General features: G+C 38.6%; 1 protein-coding gene across 1 annotated transcript in view; it reads right to left on the reverse strand.

Moving 5' to 3' along the window:
- Nucleotides 1–17,960, reverse strand: part of SPOCK1 (SPARC (osteonectin), cwcv and kazal like domains proteoglycan 1) — a 261,271-nt gene that overhangs the window by 95,403 nt on the left and 147,908 nt on the right. Inside the window, exon 4 of the mRNA XM_074552342.1 lies at nucleotides 14,985–15,099. Within this exon, the coding sequence (XP_074408443.1) occupies nucleotides 14,985–15,099 (115 nt within the window). The remainder of the gene's footprint in view (nucleotides 1–14,984; nucleotides 15,100–17,960) is intronic.

Raw genomic sequence — 17,960 nt, forward strand, 5'->3', positions numbered from 1 at the left:
TGATTTTAGCTATGTCCCATATCTTCCTAAAATTCTTTCAGATTATCTTAGCAATCATTCTCTCATTGCATTTGTTTACAATCTATTCTTCTCTTATTTTCTGTCTGTACATTACTCAGGGTACAAATGCACTTTTACATATAGGGCTAATTAGTAAATAATGCTTTTGGTGAGGGCAAGACATATTTGCAAAGGTGAAGTACAAAATATGAGTTTGTTTCTTTCCAGAGCTGAAAATTAATTTACATGCTCTGAGATGCTTTCTTCATGAACCCATTTCCTTCCATCTAAAGGAAGGCAGAGGCTGGTTAAATCTTCCTCTGAGGGTTGCATGACAGCAGCTGTAAGGCTGTTTTTTGTATTGATAACTGTGCTTCAGATTCATGCTCTACTGAGCCTCATTTTTTCTCTATCTTTTGGAATTTAGCAGAGGGCCCTCTAAACACTGAATATCAGCAGCACTGAAATTTCAGCTTGTATTTCCTGACAAGGCTGTGCAGGCAGTTTATCTCATCTTGATGGAGATCCTGAGGTGTCAGTGTCAGAGCAGCTCTCTCCTGGCCTGGGAGGAGGGCAGGGCTTCCATTTCAGCACTCACATTTCTGCCGTGCTCACAGGGCTGGGTGAAACTCTTTCTGAAATGAAAAACCTCTCATTGTGTTTCATCCATAGGAGTTTCTAAAAGCACTATGAACCTGTTACACAGGCAGGCAGCTGGTTCAAAATAAAGCAAAAATTTCTGAACTAACGAAGGTACTAATTAGCAAAACCCCCAGATTTCTGAGCTAAGATAAAGTGTTGTTGCAAATGAAAAATTTATGCACAGATAAAACATAGAGGCTCAAGAAATTAACTATGGATGAGGTGCTAAGCAGGGATGACCGTGGTGTAATTCAGCTTGGCAGTCCTGGGCTCGGGCTAAACTGGGATAGCTAAAACTACAAAAATCTGTCAGGGGACTTGAAAGAGATTTAAGACTACCCAGAATAATGGCACACACATTACAACACAGGGCAATGAATAATGGACAGAATAATTGATGCAACAAAACTATAAAGTGTCCTTTTTGTTCAACATGAACGATCTATTTAAATGCCAATAAGGTACAAATTCAGAATTTATAAAAAAGAGGAAAGAAGAAGCAGAGCATGTGTAAGTTTCCTGTGTTTCTGTCTGCTGAACTGCAAGGCAAGGGACTGGATGCAAGACTGGAGGAGCAGGTTTGGGTCTTCATTAATGTTTTCATGTCTTTTAACCAGATCTGTTCACCTGAATTTTTAACTCATTAAACAAATGAACATTATGTCTTACTACTAAGGTTAATTCATTTTCCACAGTTGAGGATCACTGATGGTAACAACCAATTAATCAGAATTATTTGGTTTGTTTCATAAAAGAAGATGGATTGCATGTTGATTAAAGCTAGAGGCCAGATAAATCCATGAAGCAAAATTCCCTACTCTTACTCCCCATATATATTAAAGAATATTTTCCTAGATATTATCATAATAAAGCTGACAGTAGCAGTTGCAATAAAATAAGAAGCAGAATCTATTGTTTCTTACTAATATTAGTAAGCAAAAAAAAGAAATTGAAAGGCTCAAAATATTTGCCAGTGAAAGGAGAAAAAAAAGGGGGAAACAGAAGAAAAATTGACAAAAATGCAAGGGAATCGGAAGTCACAAGGCTGCAATGAACATTGGTGACAGGCTGAATGTTAATTCTGAACAAAATATGTTAAATTTGAATGTGAACAATGTTAATAAAAAGTTTGTAAAGATTTCCTTGCAGAAGTGACATAACTTCAATACTTGAAATATGTTCAGCAAGACCTCTACAAAACTATTCTTTTCTAGTAGAGCTGCTACTAGAAAAATTAATGATTCAGTCTGGGTCAGAACTGTGGCTGTAGTAGAAAACTCTTCTAATCCAAATCAAAACTGTTGTGACCATCCTTCCATGACCCCCTTAAAAAAATCAGCTGCACAATCCTTTAGGTTTGAAGGACAAAAAAAATTACAGTGAAAATAATTGAGATTTCAATGAAATGCACAGCATGTTTTAGCCCTTGGATGTATTTTTCTTTTTGGAAAAATTAACATAGTTTTGAAATTTGACACGGTTGTAAAAGAGCCTCAAGGTGAAAACTGTTCTTTATTTTAAAACTGCATGACATTGTATAGGAGAGTGTTCATTCAGATGTGTGAGATAACATAAGCCCTCACTAAGGGAAAAAATAATTTCAGAGTGAAGACCTAGAAAGGAGAAAAGCACAGTGGCTGTCAGGGAATGTTTATTTCATGACAAGTTTTGCTGCCGGAGTTAAAGTAAAATGTAAGCAAGACACTGCAGTAATTAGAGTGATCACATCACTAAGTGTTCACAAGATTTGTGAGCTTTTTCTCTTTCTGAATCCTGCAGGTGTAGTAGGAAGTCCTCAGAACACTCTGAAGCATCTGCTTTCCCTGGAAAATTCTGCAGAGAGGTAATGACAGAAATTGCCTATTCTCCCTATGCACAGAACAAAGATAAGTTGAAGGCTATTGGGAAAGTCTACTTTGCAATATTATTACTTATTAAAGACACTGTCCCAGGAAATGGAAAAGAAAGAAGACCAGGGATGTTTTTTTGTAGTTGGCATTCATCAGAAACCAGTGAAGACCCAGGCAAAGGATTTCATCTTTCACAAATCATAATATAGTGTGTTTAATAGCTATCATTTTAGAAAGAAAATATGAAAGCACCAATGCTGGATCACTTCCAAATAATGAAAAGAGAAGAAAAAACATTTCTCAACACTTTTCCAGGAGCAAACTCGTGCTCTATCTCCAGAGATAATAATGAAAGATAATGTTTTATTTTCTCTAGGTGCAAATGATAATTGAATACCTGAGTCAGTTGGAGTTGTCTATATGCTACTGATTCTCTTCACAAGCTTAGCATGAAATAAATTTGTCACTCCACGAGGATGGGAGGTGATGACAGCACCATTCTGATTTGACTGACTTCTCAAAGGTGTGCTGGGAAGTCGTGGGAGGGGATTTATTTCCAACAGCACTAGAGACTCAGTGAATCCTGAGTGCCAGCTGACTGCCATAACCACCAGGCTGCTGGGTGAATTTGGCATAATTAATGAAGAGATCAATCTCTTCTCCAATTAACACCAAAGGAAAGGACTAAAACCTCCAGACTTTCAGGGGAAGAGAATTCAATAACTACTCAGAGAAGATCCAGAAGTCTATTCTACCTGAGTGACAAGGCTTGAACCTCTCTTTTTCACATTCTACATTCAAGGTCTCTTTGTCATCCTACTCACATTTGTGAGGTGAGAGACTTTCTTGTCAAGAACTATTCTTTACATTGCTAGAAAATGTTTTGTTGAATTGACAGGAAAAGCATTTTATCAGAAGACTCCAGCACACATCTACTCAATGCTTAAAGCTAAAAGCTTGTTTTCATTTTGAGCTTATTTCTATTTCCACTTTCTCAAAATGTTCCAATGTTCAAAAAAATCTCAGCAGGGAGTCAAGTCCAAACTGAGCAAAAGCTACAGAGATAATTCCACAAAGTTAAGAGCTAATCCAAGAACAATAAAACCCCCAGTTTTAAGTACTTTATCTAATTTCAATATTTGATTTCATAGAGGTAGCAATTTTACACTGACTGCAGTGACTGCAGTGCAAGATTTCAGCTTTTTTTTTTTTTTACCACTAGTTGGAGTATGAAATAACTCTATGGGATGTGTCAGAATTTTTTATTTTTTAAAATTGTAGTTACTGAACATTCTGCATTTGCTTGTAATGAATCTTTTAGGATTTCATTGTGAAAGTAGAGAACATAAATGCAATAAGTGATAACAAAATGAAGGCTTGATAATTCTCTCTTAACTAATTTGAAAACTTGTTAATCTTCCTGCCCTTGCTATTTCACAAAGATTTAATAACACAGATCTGTAGAAATGTTTTGTGATAATTATGCTCCATTAATGTAATGGAATCTATCATGATGTATTTCCTATTTATTTATTTATTTGAGACAGCTCTATGCTGTAGCTGGTTAAGCAGCTTAGAATGAATGTACAGATCAAAGACACCATAGAATAGTTTCAGTTTGAAGGGACCTGTAAAACATCATCAAGTCCAACTCTCTGCAATGAGCAGGAACATTTTTCTTATGCCCATGATTTTTCTGCCCTGCCTCTCAAAATGTAGAAGACGTTCATGGGAATTAAATTATCATATATTACAAGACTGCTTTAAACCTTGAGATAGAAGCAATATTCTTTCAAAAGTGCTAAGGTATTGCTCTTTGTGCCCAAAAGATGAATGGCTCAGCATCACCTTTCTATACATAATTTGGGAGTAGAACAGTGATACCTGAGCAAACACATTTAAAGAAGCAACACATTTGGGGTTGATTTCTAATCATGTTTAGTATTGCCTACATACAGAGCCTTGATCAGAATGTACTTTGGTGGTTCATGTCCATAAATAATCTCATCTGTGGTTCACTGGTTAAAGAAATCTGATACAAAATGTCTAAATTGAAAATCTGTAGATAGATTGATGGGCTCTGGCGAAGCACTAAGGAGGCAACCATAAGCTTGTTAATAAAAAGAGAATGATGGAAATTGAAATATTAAAGAAGCAGGAAGTAATAGATTAAAAGTTAATTTTGATAACATAACATGCACCAAATAAGAAAATGATTGATGCAAGAAGTTCCTTTTCATTGTTTTCATATGCTATTTCTTTCAGAAGAATGCCATTAGATGGAACTGCATGGCTCTGAAAGGGATCAAACACCAAAGACTATCTTTTTCAATTTTCTATTTTAGCTGACATTCACGTCTTTGTTGTTAATCTAGTTTGGAACTGGCAAACCTCTGTGGAAATATCTTCACAGTGTAAGTTTTTTGCAAGCTTCAACTCAAAAATGAAAGCTCGTTGATGAATCCCTTAGGGTAGTCTTGGGTATGGTTTCATCATTTTTCCTAGTGAAGTTTTGTGCCTGAAATGAAGGATGTTGAAGGAGATGTGAAATTTAGCAGAACTCTGCTGGAAACCACTCTCAGCTTTGGTGGAGCCAAAGCTCTCCCCCAGCAGAGCCTACATGTGGGTGAGAAGCTGTGAATACTCAAGGCAGGAGGTGTGGAAGAGTCTGACCCAGCTATCAGAGTTTCAGCCTTTGTTATTGGTGCCTTTCACTGCCAGGGAAAGGCTTCAGAAGCAATAACTGGCAAATCTCAGCAGTGTAGGTAAAATAAAATAAAAAAAATAAAAACTGTTTTGCAAACAATAAAGATCAGTTTTAGTTGGTTTAAAAGCTATGTGTGTTGAGTCTGCATCACATGGAAGACACACAGTTGGAAAAAGCAGTAAACTGGCCAGCATCAAATGAAATGCAATATTTTTAAGGCCTAATTTGCAAATTTCATACAAAGTCTATTGTTTGTAATATTGACTGCAATTGGAATGTATAATGACATTCACCAAAAGGCAGATTTAAATTTAAATGCTGCATGTGTAACATTTTTTTCCAATATAACAGGATGCTGGAAATTGAAGAAAAACTTTAATAAAATTCCTTTACTGTAAACATCAGCCCCAATCTTACAAAAGCATGGCTTTTATTAGCACTAAAAAGACTTCTACTGAACACATTTATGTCCTGAGGCTTCTACAGCAAAAACCAGCAATAAATTTAGAATCTCCAGTAAACAGATTATTGTATAAACACAGGATAATTTTTTGGTGCATTGGAGGTCATTTGTGAACATTAAATAGTAATTTATGGCTGACTGGATTACTCAACAGATTTAAGATAGGGATAAAAAGCAAAAATACAGGCACATATTTAATATTATCACAAATTTGCTTCCAGCAATTCTATGGTTAAGATTTTTATAAAGAACACAAAGAAGGGGAATCAGGAAATGCATCCTTAACTTACTGGGCTGTGATAAACCCGAAAATATTGCAGATTACAAGTCATGTGAGGATTAATGCAGTCATAGAAGAAGTCAGACAACAGCAAAGCAAAACTACACCCATGTGACCACCAGGGCAGTGGTGAAATGGAGTGGTGCTGACAAGAATCCAGTGTGGAACTGCCCTCCTGGATCCCATATCCTCCTACACCAACCTGTTTGTGTTTTCATGATAGTGATGATGATGTATGAAGATTGATTGAAAAAGCATTGAAAATCCAAGAATTATGAGGCTACTCCATACGCAAAGCCTAACAGCTTCTTAGAGAATGAGGATTCAGAGGCAGTGAATCCCTTCCAATTTTATTCATTTGTTCACTATTCATTTGTTGGCAGATCTCGTGACATTTGCCAAGCAGATGACATTTATATCAATTACAGTTTTCATTTCTTGCTCACTTTAAAGTGAGCAAGAGGAGCTTTACAAACAACAAAAAAGCCAACATCCCTTACGCTATCAACAGCTCACAGTCCAAGTCAGGAACAGAGAAATGCCATGGAGGAGGTGACTGAACTTTTAACTCTGCCTTCTTCCAGCTATCCTGAGGGAAATAGGAACTTTTGGATGCTAACTTAGCTTTGGATGGTGGCTCTTAACAAGCTGATAAGAGCTATGCCAAGGAGTTGATATATGACCAATATATAGTTGCCAAAAGAACCCACTGAGACAGTAAAACCACTGAAGAACAAACATGATGTTGTCCTTGTTTTACCTTTCATATATTTAAGTTTTCCTGCTGGCTTGTGTTTCCCATGAATCTGCTGCACAAACTTACATTCACACAGTAACTTTCAGACATGCATATTCCATCATTATACATTAGCTTACATATTAGTCAGAGCTCAGAGCTCTAAACACTGCATTTTATACATGGCTTGTATGTAATGCTGAACTAGGTATGGCATTTACTTCAAACTCTTCCCCTGGCCTCGTTTTGTTATCGTGTTAATAAAAAAATGTTTTACATTACAGAGAAAAGTAATTAGTGTGTGTTTCTAAGAAGGATGAAACAAACACAGAATGTTATGCAGGAGTACTTAAAGCAGCAAACTGCTTTACTGCTTTATATATTTACAATATACATCAATTTAGAGATCACAAAGTGTCAAAGCCAGAGCTGTCCTCCAGAAAGCTCAGGTGAAAGCTCAGGTGAAAGCCCAGCTGGAATAAAGACTTCCAAGCTGCACACATTCCAACAGGAGTGATGGAAGAATCATCAGAGGTTTAAAGCAGGTGCGGATAGAAGAGCTATTTAAAAAAGGGGATTAATTTCAGAAATAAAAATTAAAATCTTAACATCTTTTTTGATAACTCAGAGTCACTGCAAAACCAAAGATCTAAAAAGAATTTAAACAGCAAGAAGATGAAATGATAATTTTGGGTTTCTTTCTTTACTGATCTTAGCAGCCAAACCCAATGATCCCTGCTACAAAGGAAAACTGAAACAGGCAAGAGGAATGTCTTTTTGAGAGAGCTTGATTTATAAGAAAAGACTATGAACATTTGCCAAATCTAGCAAAACAATAGAAGGTAATTATTCCAAGATAAATATTGAGGAACCATTTAGAAAAACTCCAAAAGTTTTAGCTGGATTTGAATAGACTTAGCCTAGATATTAGCCAGTTTCCAACAAGAAAGGTTTGGATGTTCAGGATTCATCCAAATGGAGTAAAGGAGGCAAAAAACCTTATTATCTTTAAGATAGAACTTGATAGGCTTATGAAAAAGTTATTTTATACTTTTGCAGAAGGATTAGACTTAATGATCCAAGAAGTCACTTTTAGTCCATTTTTATATACTGCTAAAAGCATACAACTAGAAATATTATAAGCGGGAATATTGCAAAGAGGTATTAAACTCATTCAGTAATAGTATCTTTAAATGCAAAAAACTATTTATAAATGCTAATTAAAGTGCAGAAAAAAAGAAATTATTTTCTCATTCTGTTCAATATGAAAACGCTCTTATGATAGCAAAGGTACCCAGAAGTATTCAGGTGGTTTCAGTGAGTGCTCTGAAGCTGGTCTGAAAGGAACAACCAGCAGGAGGTTGTCTCAATGCCCAGTGTGCCTCCTTTGTGCTTGCAGCTCCCTCAGGGGAAAGCAGAGCACAGTGAGGCAGGAGCTGCCGGGTAGAAGCCAATCACCTCAGCAGTGAGATGTTCACCCAGCAGCCTGGAGCTTGGTGGCTGTGAGCAAAATACCCTGAATCCCTGCTGACAGCAAGAACAACTTCATCTCCTGGCATGGCCAGTGCAGACAGGGATGAGGATGCACTCTAAAGTCTGTTATTAGAGAGCTGTGCATTAGCATATATTTAAAAAATTACTCATGTCCAGGAAGAGCCCATCACCGTGCACTACTCTAATGAGGCCTAAAGCTGCTGGAGTATGAACCAGTTCTGTGGAGAGACAAGCAGAGTGGCTACCTGGCCTTGGGATGCAGAAAGTCCAGGCTGTTGGTGACAATCTTATGCAATTCTCATGGGAGGTGTCTGTGCTCTGCCTGATCATGGTTTTTTCATGTGTACATTTTTCTGTAGAGGTTTGGAAATTCATGGAAATACCAAAATGCATGGTGTAAAATTTGAGCTCTTTTTGCTTTGAGTCAGTAATCCAATATGAATTTTTGAGTCAGTAATCCAATATGAATTTAAAGATGACTGCAGTCATCTTTGACTTAAAGCCAAGGAAGGATCTTTCGCAAGTTTGTGAATTGTTCAGGGGTCTTTACCTCTGAGTTTTCAAATGTACCAAAGTCAACAACATACCTAGAGCTTGGGAAAGCCAGAAAATAGCCTAAAAGGAACATGAGTTCTCATCTGTTGAGAGGACAGACCATGGCCAGCTTCCTCCAGAAAGCAATCAGCTGGAGGGTATTTGTGCAGAAACCCCTGGCAGCAAATAGGTCACTGGAGGCTCAGAACTGAGTGAGCTCACATCAACGTGTGGGATGAAAGCCAGTCCCTTCACAGCCTCTCCACATGGTCTCTTCAGTTAAAAGCAATTTAATGCAGGCAGAGCTGAAACTGAGAAATGGACCACTTTGAGGGGGAGACCTACAGTTTACAAATGACCCTGCTCAGTAGAGTAATATCTGCTTTTAACACCAGTGAGTGCTGTTCCAATATTCAAGCGTCTTTGGACTGAATCCCGGGCAGTTACTGATGGACAATCTCTTGGAGGAAAAGCTATTAACCTTTGGGAGTTCATGCTTAGATCATAATTTTCATAATCAAAATTTTAGAAATAATGTAATGGGGAATAAAGGATAGTGTCAGACTCTTATGCTGTTCTCTCTTAATAGTCAGTGGTCCCCTCGAGCACTTACAGATTGATGGCACATCACACCACATGCTCTCTGTCTTATGAAAAGGAAACCTGGACTCCATAACAAAACAAATATTCCTTATTTCCATGTGTCTGTTTCTTGCCTGTCCCTTCTTGCAAAATCCCAAGCTCTTGTGCTGTAGTGGAGGCACCTTTGTGGTCAGGCAATCTGGAGATTAAATACTTTTAAAAGCTTTCAAGTTTCCTCCAAGGACTTGCACACATCACTTGCACACCCCTTGCACATCACATTATGTACAGGACTTGGCTGTGACCTCAAAGGCCCCTCTCTCCTTGATTTTCCTGCTTCTCATTTCTCTTTGTGGACAAACAGCATGAGCCACAGTTAAACTGTGCAATGTACCGTGAGGGATTGGATATTAGTAAGAATAACAGTCTTTACAGAATAATGCACTGGAGTTAACAACTTACAAAAAATACCCCAAACAACAGACATTTACTCAATCCTGTTCATGTCTAAAACTTTCATTCACTGAGGATTAAAGTAACTCTCCAAGATTCTATCAGAGCTACCCTTGGGAATAATAAGCCTAAATTCTGGCAATTTCCCCAGTACAATGCTTTGCTTGAAAGAAACTTAATGCAATCTATTTGGTCTTGTGATTGTGTGTTTCATCAAATATTTCAATGCTCTTTCTTCTGAAGCAAAAATTTATGCCAGTAGATTAATCAATACTCAGCACTAGAAGAAGATAAAATGTTTTTCATAAAAACACTCCTTTTCTTTTTTTTCCTGTTTCTCTTCCTAGGAAAAGTCAGATTTAGAGAGTTCAAATCAGTTTGCAGATATGTGTAAATATTGTTGTATTGTTAATTGGGAAAAAATCCAACCTATTTGAAATGGCTTTCTTTTATAATAAAACAATGGTCAAAAGATTTTCTTTTGACTCTGAACTGTTCAGTTTTCTTCCCTCAATTCTGAAAACATTAATCAGCAAAAGAATTAATTGATACTCATAAATAAATCTGCAGGTAAAAAATAACTCATAACTATGAATTCATCCCAAAATTTACCCAGATCACTGGAGATACAGAAAATAATTATGATATTTATGAGGTTTTGCTTGGATATTAGGAGAAGTTTGGGTACTGGAAGAGGCTCCCCAGGGCAGTGGTCACAACATCAAGTCTGACAGAATTCAAGGAGCATTTGGAAAATTCTCTCAGGCACGTGGGGGATACTTGGGGTGTCCTGGGAACTGGACTCTATGTTCATTGCCCAAGTTTGGTTCTCCTATGGATTTCTCACCTACTCAGGCTTTGATAAACATTACCACATAAATCAGGCAGAATTAAACGAGCTGAGGACCAAGCCGTCCATGGTACCAGTCAGGGCACTGGGAATGTGGGAGCAGAATTTCAGCACAGGAAGCTGTAACCCCCAGAGGAGCCCTTGGTGTTGTGCCAACCCTTCATCAGCATTAGCAATGGGACAAACAAGAAAAAACACAAGTCAGAGAGAACAGCAAAACAACAGGGTTGGGTTTTTAGGCCCTATTTTAGCAGCTTTTAAAAGGTGATTGTTGATGTAATCATAGACATTGAGGAATAGCACTGTTTCAAATCCTTGCTTATGTGCACAACTTTTCAGTAAATCCCTGAAAGTGCATTTGCTGTGGTCAGAGATTTTTCTGTAATGCTCCCAGCAGCTCTCCAAAGCAGGTGGGTCACTGATATCCTGGCAGTGATGGCTTTGACTTCCCCTTTTGGATACAATTTAAAGCACTCACTGGCAAACCAGAGCAATGCTATAAAAATGCTCTATTTCACATATGGGGATGTTTTACTTGACTTGTTTTGAACAGGGTCTTTCCTAACCAGAAATGGTGCATCAGCTGCAGGATTTGTAAAGAAAGAGAGGGAGATTTGTCTGCTCCTTGTGGGTAAGTGTAGTTGCCAACACTGGCATGCTGGTCAGACCAAGGCATTGACGTGTAATTTAGAAGAACAGATGTTTTATCTGGGAACTTGTCCAGATCTTAAAAAAAAAAAGTGAGAAACTCAGTAGTAGACTCTTTTGTCAGCAGCATTATCCTTAAAAGTCCTGGAGAAATAGTGAGTAAGTAGCTGGATTTCTAAGACACAGCAGAGAAGGAGAGAAGATGTGTGATTATCTTTGTGAGTGACTTCCCTTGCAGTGATGAATTAATTGGTCATTGCTGGTCAAATGGACTGAACAAAGCTGTAAACCCTGGACATGTTAATATGGCCATTATTTTCACATCAATCCTCTCTTCTCATCCTGTTCTTTTGAAAAGAGCCCAAGAGTGACATCTTGCCTTCCCATCCTCTGCGCTGTCAGCACCAGGAGCACAAATGGCTTAAAGTAAAGGGACTGAGAATACAGGAGACAACTTTGAGAGACATTAACTACTGCCTTTCATGCAAAACTGAGCTAATAAAGACTTTTCCTCATAGACGTCCAAATTGAAAGGGGTTTTAATCCACTCAAAAAGATTTCATAAGACTCTATCACTAGTACAAGGACTATTAAGCACGTAAGGAGGCACCTCCAAATTTATCTTTTCACACTCTTCAATTACAACTCAGTCTTGCCTTTTCTCTAAATGTGCTGTCCAATTCATACTGTAAATAGTATGCGCTGAGAGGATGTGCTGACAAAACTCTATTATCTGTCTGAAGTACCTCTCCAACATCTTCTGCCTTAATTTCTGAAGTACTAACAGCTTACTAGAAAAATTAGTTGGTTAATGTCCATGGAGAAAGACAAAAAAAAAAAAATAAACTACCCAGTGGTTCTCCCCTATTATTGTCTGGGTTCTCCCATCTTTCTGCTTGTGATAGGTCTTCAAGAAAATACATACAAATAAAACACAAACAATTAACATGGATAAATATACCAACAGGAATCCAAATGACGCTATTTTGCAAAATTCCCTTTGGGCTATACCCTTTTCCCTGAATTGTACATAATAACCAAATGAAAACCAATTATTTTCAGAATCAGTATGAAAAGGAACAAGAGACTGAAAAAAAAATCTACAAACACAGCAAGGTTAACTGGGGCACCAACTGATTGCATCAGTAGATCTAAAGGGCAGAGGGTTGGAATTGGATGATCTTTAAGGTCCCTTCCAACCCAAACCATTCCATGATTCAAGACCCAGGGCTGCTCACGAGGTGACTGTGCAGGGGAGGAGGAGCAGAGAAGGAGGAGGAGGCTGTGGATGCTGCACAGGAGAGGCCAGACTGCCCCTGGGGCAGGGTCTCAGTAGCTTAAATAACACATTTCCATGCAACTCAATTTTCTACACTGCTACTGAGCTCCTGCAGTGGTTTAAAAAGCAGGCATTCCAGCAGAAAGGAGATGAGATGGGAATGGTATCATGCTGGCACTGGTGATTTTAGAGTTTGCAGCACACTGTGCCTGGAATACCACAGCTCCCCAGCCAGGCAGGCACTGGGGGACACAAACCAGCACAGCTCTGTCTGGGAGGCTCAGCAATAACAAAGGTGTTGCTCTCCATTACTTCTTGCTGAGCCAACATCCTGTGCAAAGCCACTGCAGCAAGTTGATAATGATGCATGAAATGGAAAATCCTCCTGAGCACACCCAAAAGCACCCTGGATGTGCAAAACAATCACAGCAGCACGGTGTTATTTGATAATTGTTACTACATGTGCCCTCACTAATATATTCAGATTTTAGCTGGTTTTACATAGGTGCAACTCCACCCCTTTTATCGTGTTTACTCCTGATTAACACAGCATTTAATATGACTGGAGTCAGATGTACAGCAGTATTCAGCTCAGGCACAGAAAAAACCAGAATGCTGTGGGACTGAAGATGAAAACCTTCAGGGGGTGTCACTCCACTGATTCAAATCAACAGACAATTTGCCCTGGTTACTTCCCTCCTTGACCTGTGTACCCTCTGAGGTCAGGCTAGCTGGGTACATGGAGAATAAAACCACTGTGGGGTTATATGTGCCACTGTCACAAATCAGCAGTAGTTCTTTCTGCATTGCAAAACTTGCTGGAAATTGTTTGGAGAATTTTCAAAGTAAGTTTTCAATACTTTTTGATTCATCTCCATAGTCACAGTGCTACTCAAAGGTTTGCTGAAACAGCTGCAGGCAGTGGAGGAATCATAGAGAGATCACATGAAACACAGCTTCCTTTCTGCAAAGAAAGGATATTCAGTTCCTCTGCACCATACCTCTGAACATTTTGGCTTCTTTGGAGATGTTAAATACTGGAAATAGCTCAGAAAGCATTTGGCTCAACATCTATGTCTATATATCACAAGGACTACTATATAATGCAAGGATTTAAACCAGGTTTCAATCCATCCTCACTAGAAAATATAAGCTACATAATGTCAAAAATATCATTAGAGTGTAAGCACTGCACATAGCAGACTCCTAACTTCCTTCCAGGGATCATTCCATACTGAAAACCAAATACTGAACACACTGCCTCATGCACATTACACCATTAACTTTGGATTATCAATCAAGGACTAATTTTTCTTACAGGATTAGCTTCCTTAACTAGGTGACAGTGAGGAAAGATAAGATGCAGTACATGGGAATCAGATCATCCTGAATTTAGTTTGGCTTAAACAGCTGCTGAACTACAATATTGGCTGACAACAACATTTGGGGACCTGAGCTGTGTTACAGGCAATTTTTTTCTTCCATACTAAACAGAGAGAGAAACTGAATAGCAGTCCCCAGATTTATCACTCAAATACAATGAAAGCAAGACAATGTATTCTCCTTAAAGTGCAGACCAAGCATTCAGAGCTGCTCATTACAGCAGTACACGATTTATTCTGTTCTATATCTGCAGGCAGGTGGAGGGGCTGATAACTCCAGTTTAATTCTGGGTCTTGACTCATGCTCTGGAGATACTCAACTCTAATTTCCCTACTGCTTCTACGAGTTCTCCTTCCAAAACAGGGCAAAGTTACCTTTTTTATTCTCAACATTTGTTTATAAATGTCTCAATTCTTGGTTGTAACATATCTCAACCCATGATCAGTAGGCTTTTCTTCTTCTGTTTGTAGCTTCTCTCAGTGAAGTTCTGTGGTCTAATTTGAACATTTTGGCCTTGTCACATATTAGCTAGGCCATTTGCTCTTAATTCAGTCATTCAGCAATCTGATCTGCCGATTTTTCTCTAGCTATAAGACTTCTCAAGGAGTTGCTCTACAAAATTCCACCAACATTTTTCAGCTTTTTAGTAAATTTAGGCAGACGTTTGATACACTTAAAAAAATCTTTATTAATCTCCTGCTAATTACTTCTAATTAAGTTACCAGAAGTGTAGATATTTCTGTCACAGTGTTTTCATATTTCATGTTTTCAGTTTTTAAAATATGCATAATTACTGCTCTCTGGAGGGAGCCAATCCCTCCCAGAACTGGGAGAGAATTCTGCAATCCACACCACAGGATGCAGCATGTTCTGGGTCATCTTTTTTAAATAGCCTCAGCTATAAATATAAAACGTCTGTCTTTTTTTTTTTTTTTTTTTAAACCCAGATTAAAATTTTAAAAAAATGTTGCAAAATGATGGGGTTTTTAATATTAATTTTGGATTTTTCTCATTTTCCTTCTTCTCCCACACTGGATGTCTGTGGCAGACACAGAAGCCTGGAGGAAGGGGAAGGTTCCTCACCTGTGCACCAGCTGCTTGCGGCTCATGCAAATCGCGGTCTCGTAGTCGTGGGTGACACACACTTTGTGTGGGCTGCACTTCACCTTCAGGCAGGGATCTTTGGATGGATCAAGGGCTATAAAAAAAATCAAAATTATTATTACTAAATCATTAAATCATTAAATAATTTTAAAAATATTTATCATTAAATTAATTAATAATTTAAAAAAGAAAGTGAGAAATGCACGCAGAGGGCTCTCCCGGCAGGTGACAATTGGTTAGAGGGAACACTCCCCCATGACTGAAAAAATACTTTGATATTTTATAGTATGTGCTGCTGTTTTCAGACTGCATGGGAAGTAGAGAAGTTTACACAGAAAGATAGATGGAGAGCTTAAAGACTCATTACAGAGCAGTGATCTAATTGGTGTTCACATTAATATTAGACATGAGACTTTGGGATGAAGTTCTGGTTTAAGAATCTATATCACGTTGTTTATTTCACAGAAAAGCTATGTTTGGATAAAATGTACTCAAATAATAAAATGTCCGGTATTTTAGAGCTAACTGATAACTGATATAATGCAGAGTGCTAATAAATTTAATTTCACAGCTGCTGTAAAACAGGCATAATATCTGTGGAGATTATTTTTAATTTTTACAGCTAAGCATCCCCTGTATTTAAAATGCTTGAGTAGGAAAGCTACAACAAAATTATCCTGGCTTTCATACAACAACCTGCAGCACCAGCATGCTGTCAGAGTTGGGATCAGACAGCACCATGACTTGCCATCTCAGAGCAAACATGTCCAGGCTCTTGTCCCATTTGAAAGGTATCTGTCTAAATTCATTTTTCTACAAAAGAAGGTTTCTAAAATCAGCAATAAGACATTTTCTGCCAAAATGAATTACAAGTATTCAAAATATGGTTATGTTAACATGTCAGAAGGAAAGTCTCTGCCATGCCAGTCACACAGAGAAATTTCACTTTTGTTTGAGAAGTGATTTTTAGAGAGGCTCTTTTTGGACATTCTGTTGCCATGGATTTTACTTCTGTTCCTCTTCAATGTCTTTAAATCCCATTTTCCCTCTCCCATACCTCCTCACATCCTGGCCCATTCTTGGAAATGGGCAACTCTTGGTTTCATTTTGGGGATGGCATAAAGCTCTTTCTTGCCCTTTACGATAACCATTTCTGATTTCTACTGAATAATCAGAGAAACTTTCAAAGGAGACTATTTGAAATAGAAGAAGTTTCAGTTTGCTGTGTACCAGATTTCTCTGAGAGCAAATATATTTCCAACAAGCAGAGGATTCTTCTGTTTTCCTTCGGGTCTGAAGTGCTGCAGCTGTTCTGTGCTGGGTTAAACAGCCACAGCTACAAGCTCCTGCCACATTAACACCCATTACACATTTGTGATGGGCAATTAAGCTTCACTAGTGCATATGTATTTACTGGAATGCCTTTGGTGCAAGACAGGGGGAAACGGTAAAAACAAAGCAAAAGTGCTAAAAGCTTTTTCTTTTAAACCATTAAAACTGATAGAAGAGGTGAAGTGAACAAGGAAGGAGAAAAGACCATCTGTTTCCTACACCATAAACAATAAGGCAGGAACATTCAATGTGTTGCCTTTAGGAAAATACATAGGCAGTGTTTGAGGAGACAGGGTCTGTCCCACTGGAAAGACCAAAGGCTGTCAAGGCTCTGCAGGGATGTTTTGCTTCTGCCTCTTGGTGTCTTTTTTAAAGCCAGACAGATGAGAAGTAACTGATTCCCTGCCCTTTACATTCCCAGAACACAAACAGTGAGAGACACCTTCTTAATCCTCTTACTTCACTCTCACTGGAGGCTGAGTTGAGGACTGAGGGAGATCTTTGACAGGGATTTAAATGGCAAGCCACAGTTTCCTGAGCTGGCTGTCTACCTGGATATTCTTAGACTGCAAACCAGTCAAACACCCTCCTTCTGCAAAGCCCTTAATGAGTGAGCACCACTTGGAGTGTGCAGGGTCACCACATCATCGTTTCAGTGCCTGAGGTGGTTCAAAGGTCATATCCACATACAAATTAATGGCCAGAACTATTGCTCTCTTGCAGCTGGCCTTGCTCTGTTGCTGGAGCCCATGAACATTGTTTGCTTCTGCTGGCAACACATCCTTGATGCAAAATGCTGCATCGACAAAAATCGCTGTGCAAACTGGCTGGGAGCCCAGGGCTAAGAGCTGCCAGGAGCACTGGGCTGCTGGTAAGCACAGCCTGGCCTTGTGCTCAGTGTTCCATCAGCCAAAACCTGAGGAGTGGGGATGTAGCTTTAGCTGGAAAGTCAATATTAGTTTGGCATGAATAAGGAGAAAAATTTAGGCCCGCATGGTCTACGAGACATCATGCACAGCTACAATACTTAGTGTTTTTTCGCAGCAAAATTTACTCTAATTGGTGAATCCATTCCAGGAGCTTTTTAGGTCTTCTAAGGCAATAAAAATGCATGCAGTTCTGAAATAGCATCACACTATACATTACTGGTAAAAGGAACACAACTTTCAATATTTTGCAATTTAAAAATTGTCTATCCTAAAAGAAAAAAACACTGTTGAATAACCATCTGGAAGGAAAGCAATAGGAAAAGATGTGGTCGGAAAGATGTGGTCCTAGCCTCCATTTCCTTACAAATCTGGCCTCAACTCTCTGTACCTCAGTGACTTGCTTCTAAATTCTGAGAACAATAACAATGTTGGCAATAAATCCTCTTGATTTCACCAAGTATTGAGAACTCTATAATTTCATGATCACTGTGCCCCAAATGGCCTCCAGCCACCACATCTCCCACCAGCCCATCTCTATTTGCAAACAACAGGTCTAACATAGTCCCTCACTGGGACAGCTGGTGGGGTCACCCACCAGCTGCGACAAAAAGTTGTCCTCCACACACTCTAAAAACTTCCTGGACTGCCTCTTTTCTGCTGCATTAAGTTCCCAGCAGCTGTCTGGTAGGTTAAA

The sequence above is a fragment of the Zonotrichia albicollis genome, chromosome 15 (assembly GCF_047830755.1).
Source record: "Zonotrichia albicollis isolate bZonAlb1 chromosome 15, bZonAlb1.hap1, whole genome shotgun sequence".
Taxonomy (NCBI): Eukaryota; Metazoa; Chordata; class Aves; order Passeriformes; family Passerellidae; genus Zonotrichia; species Zonotrichia albicollis.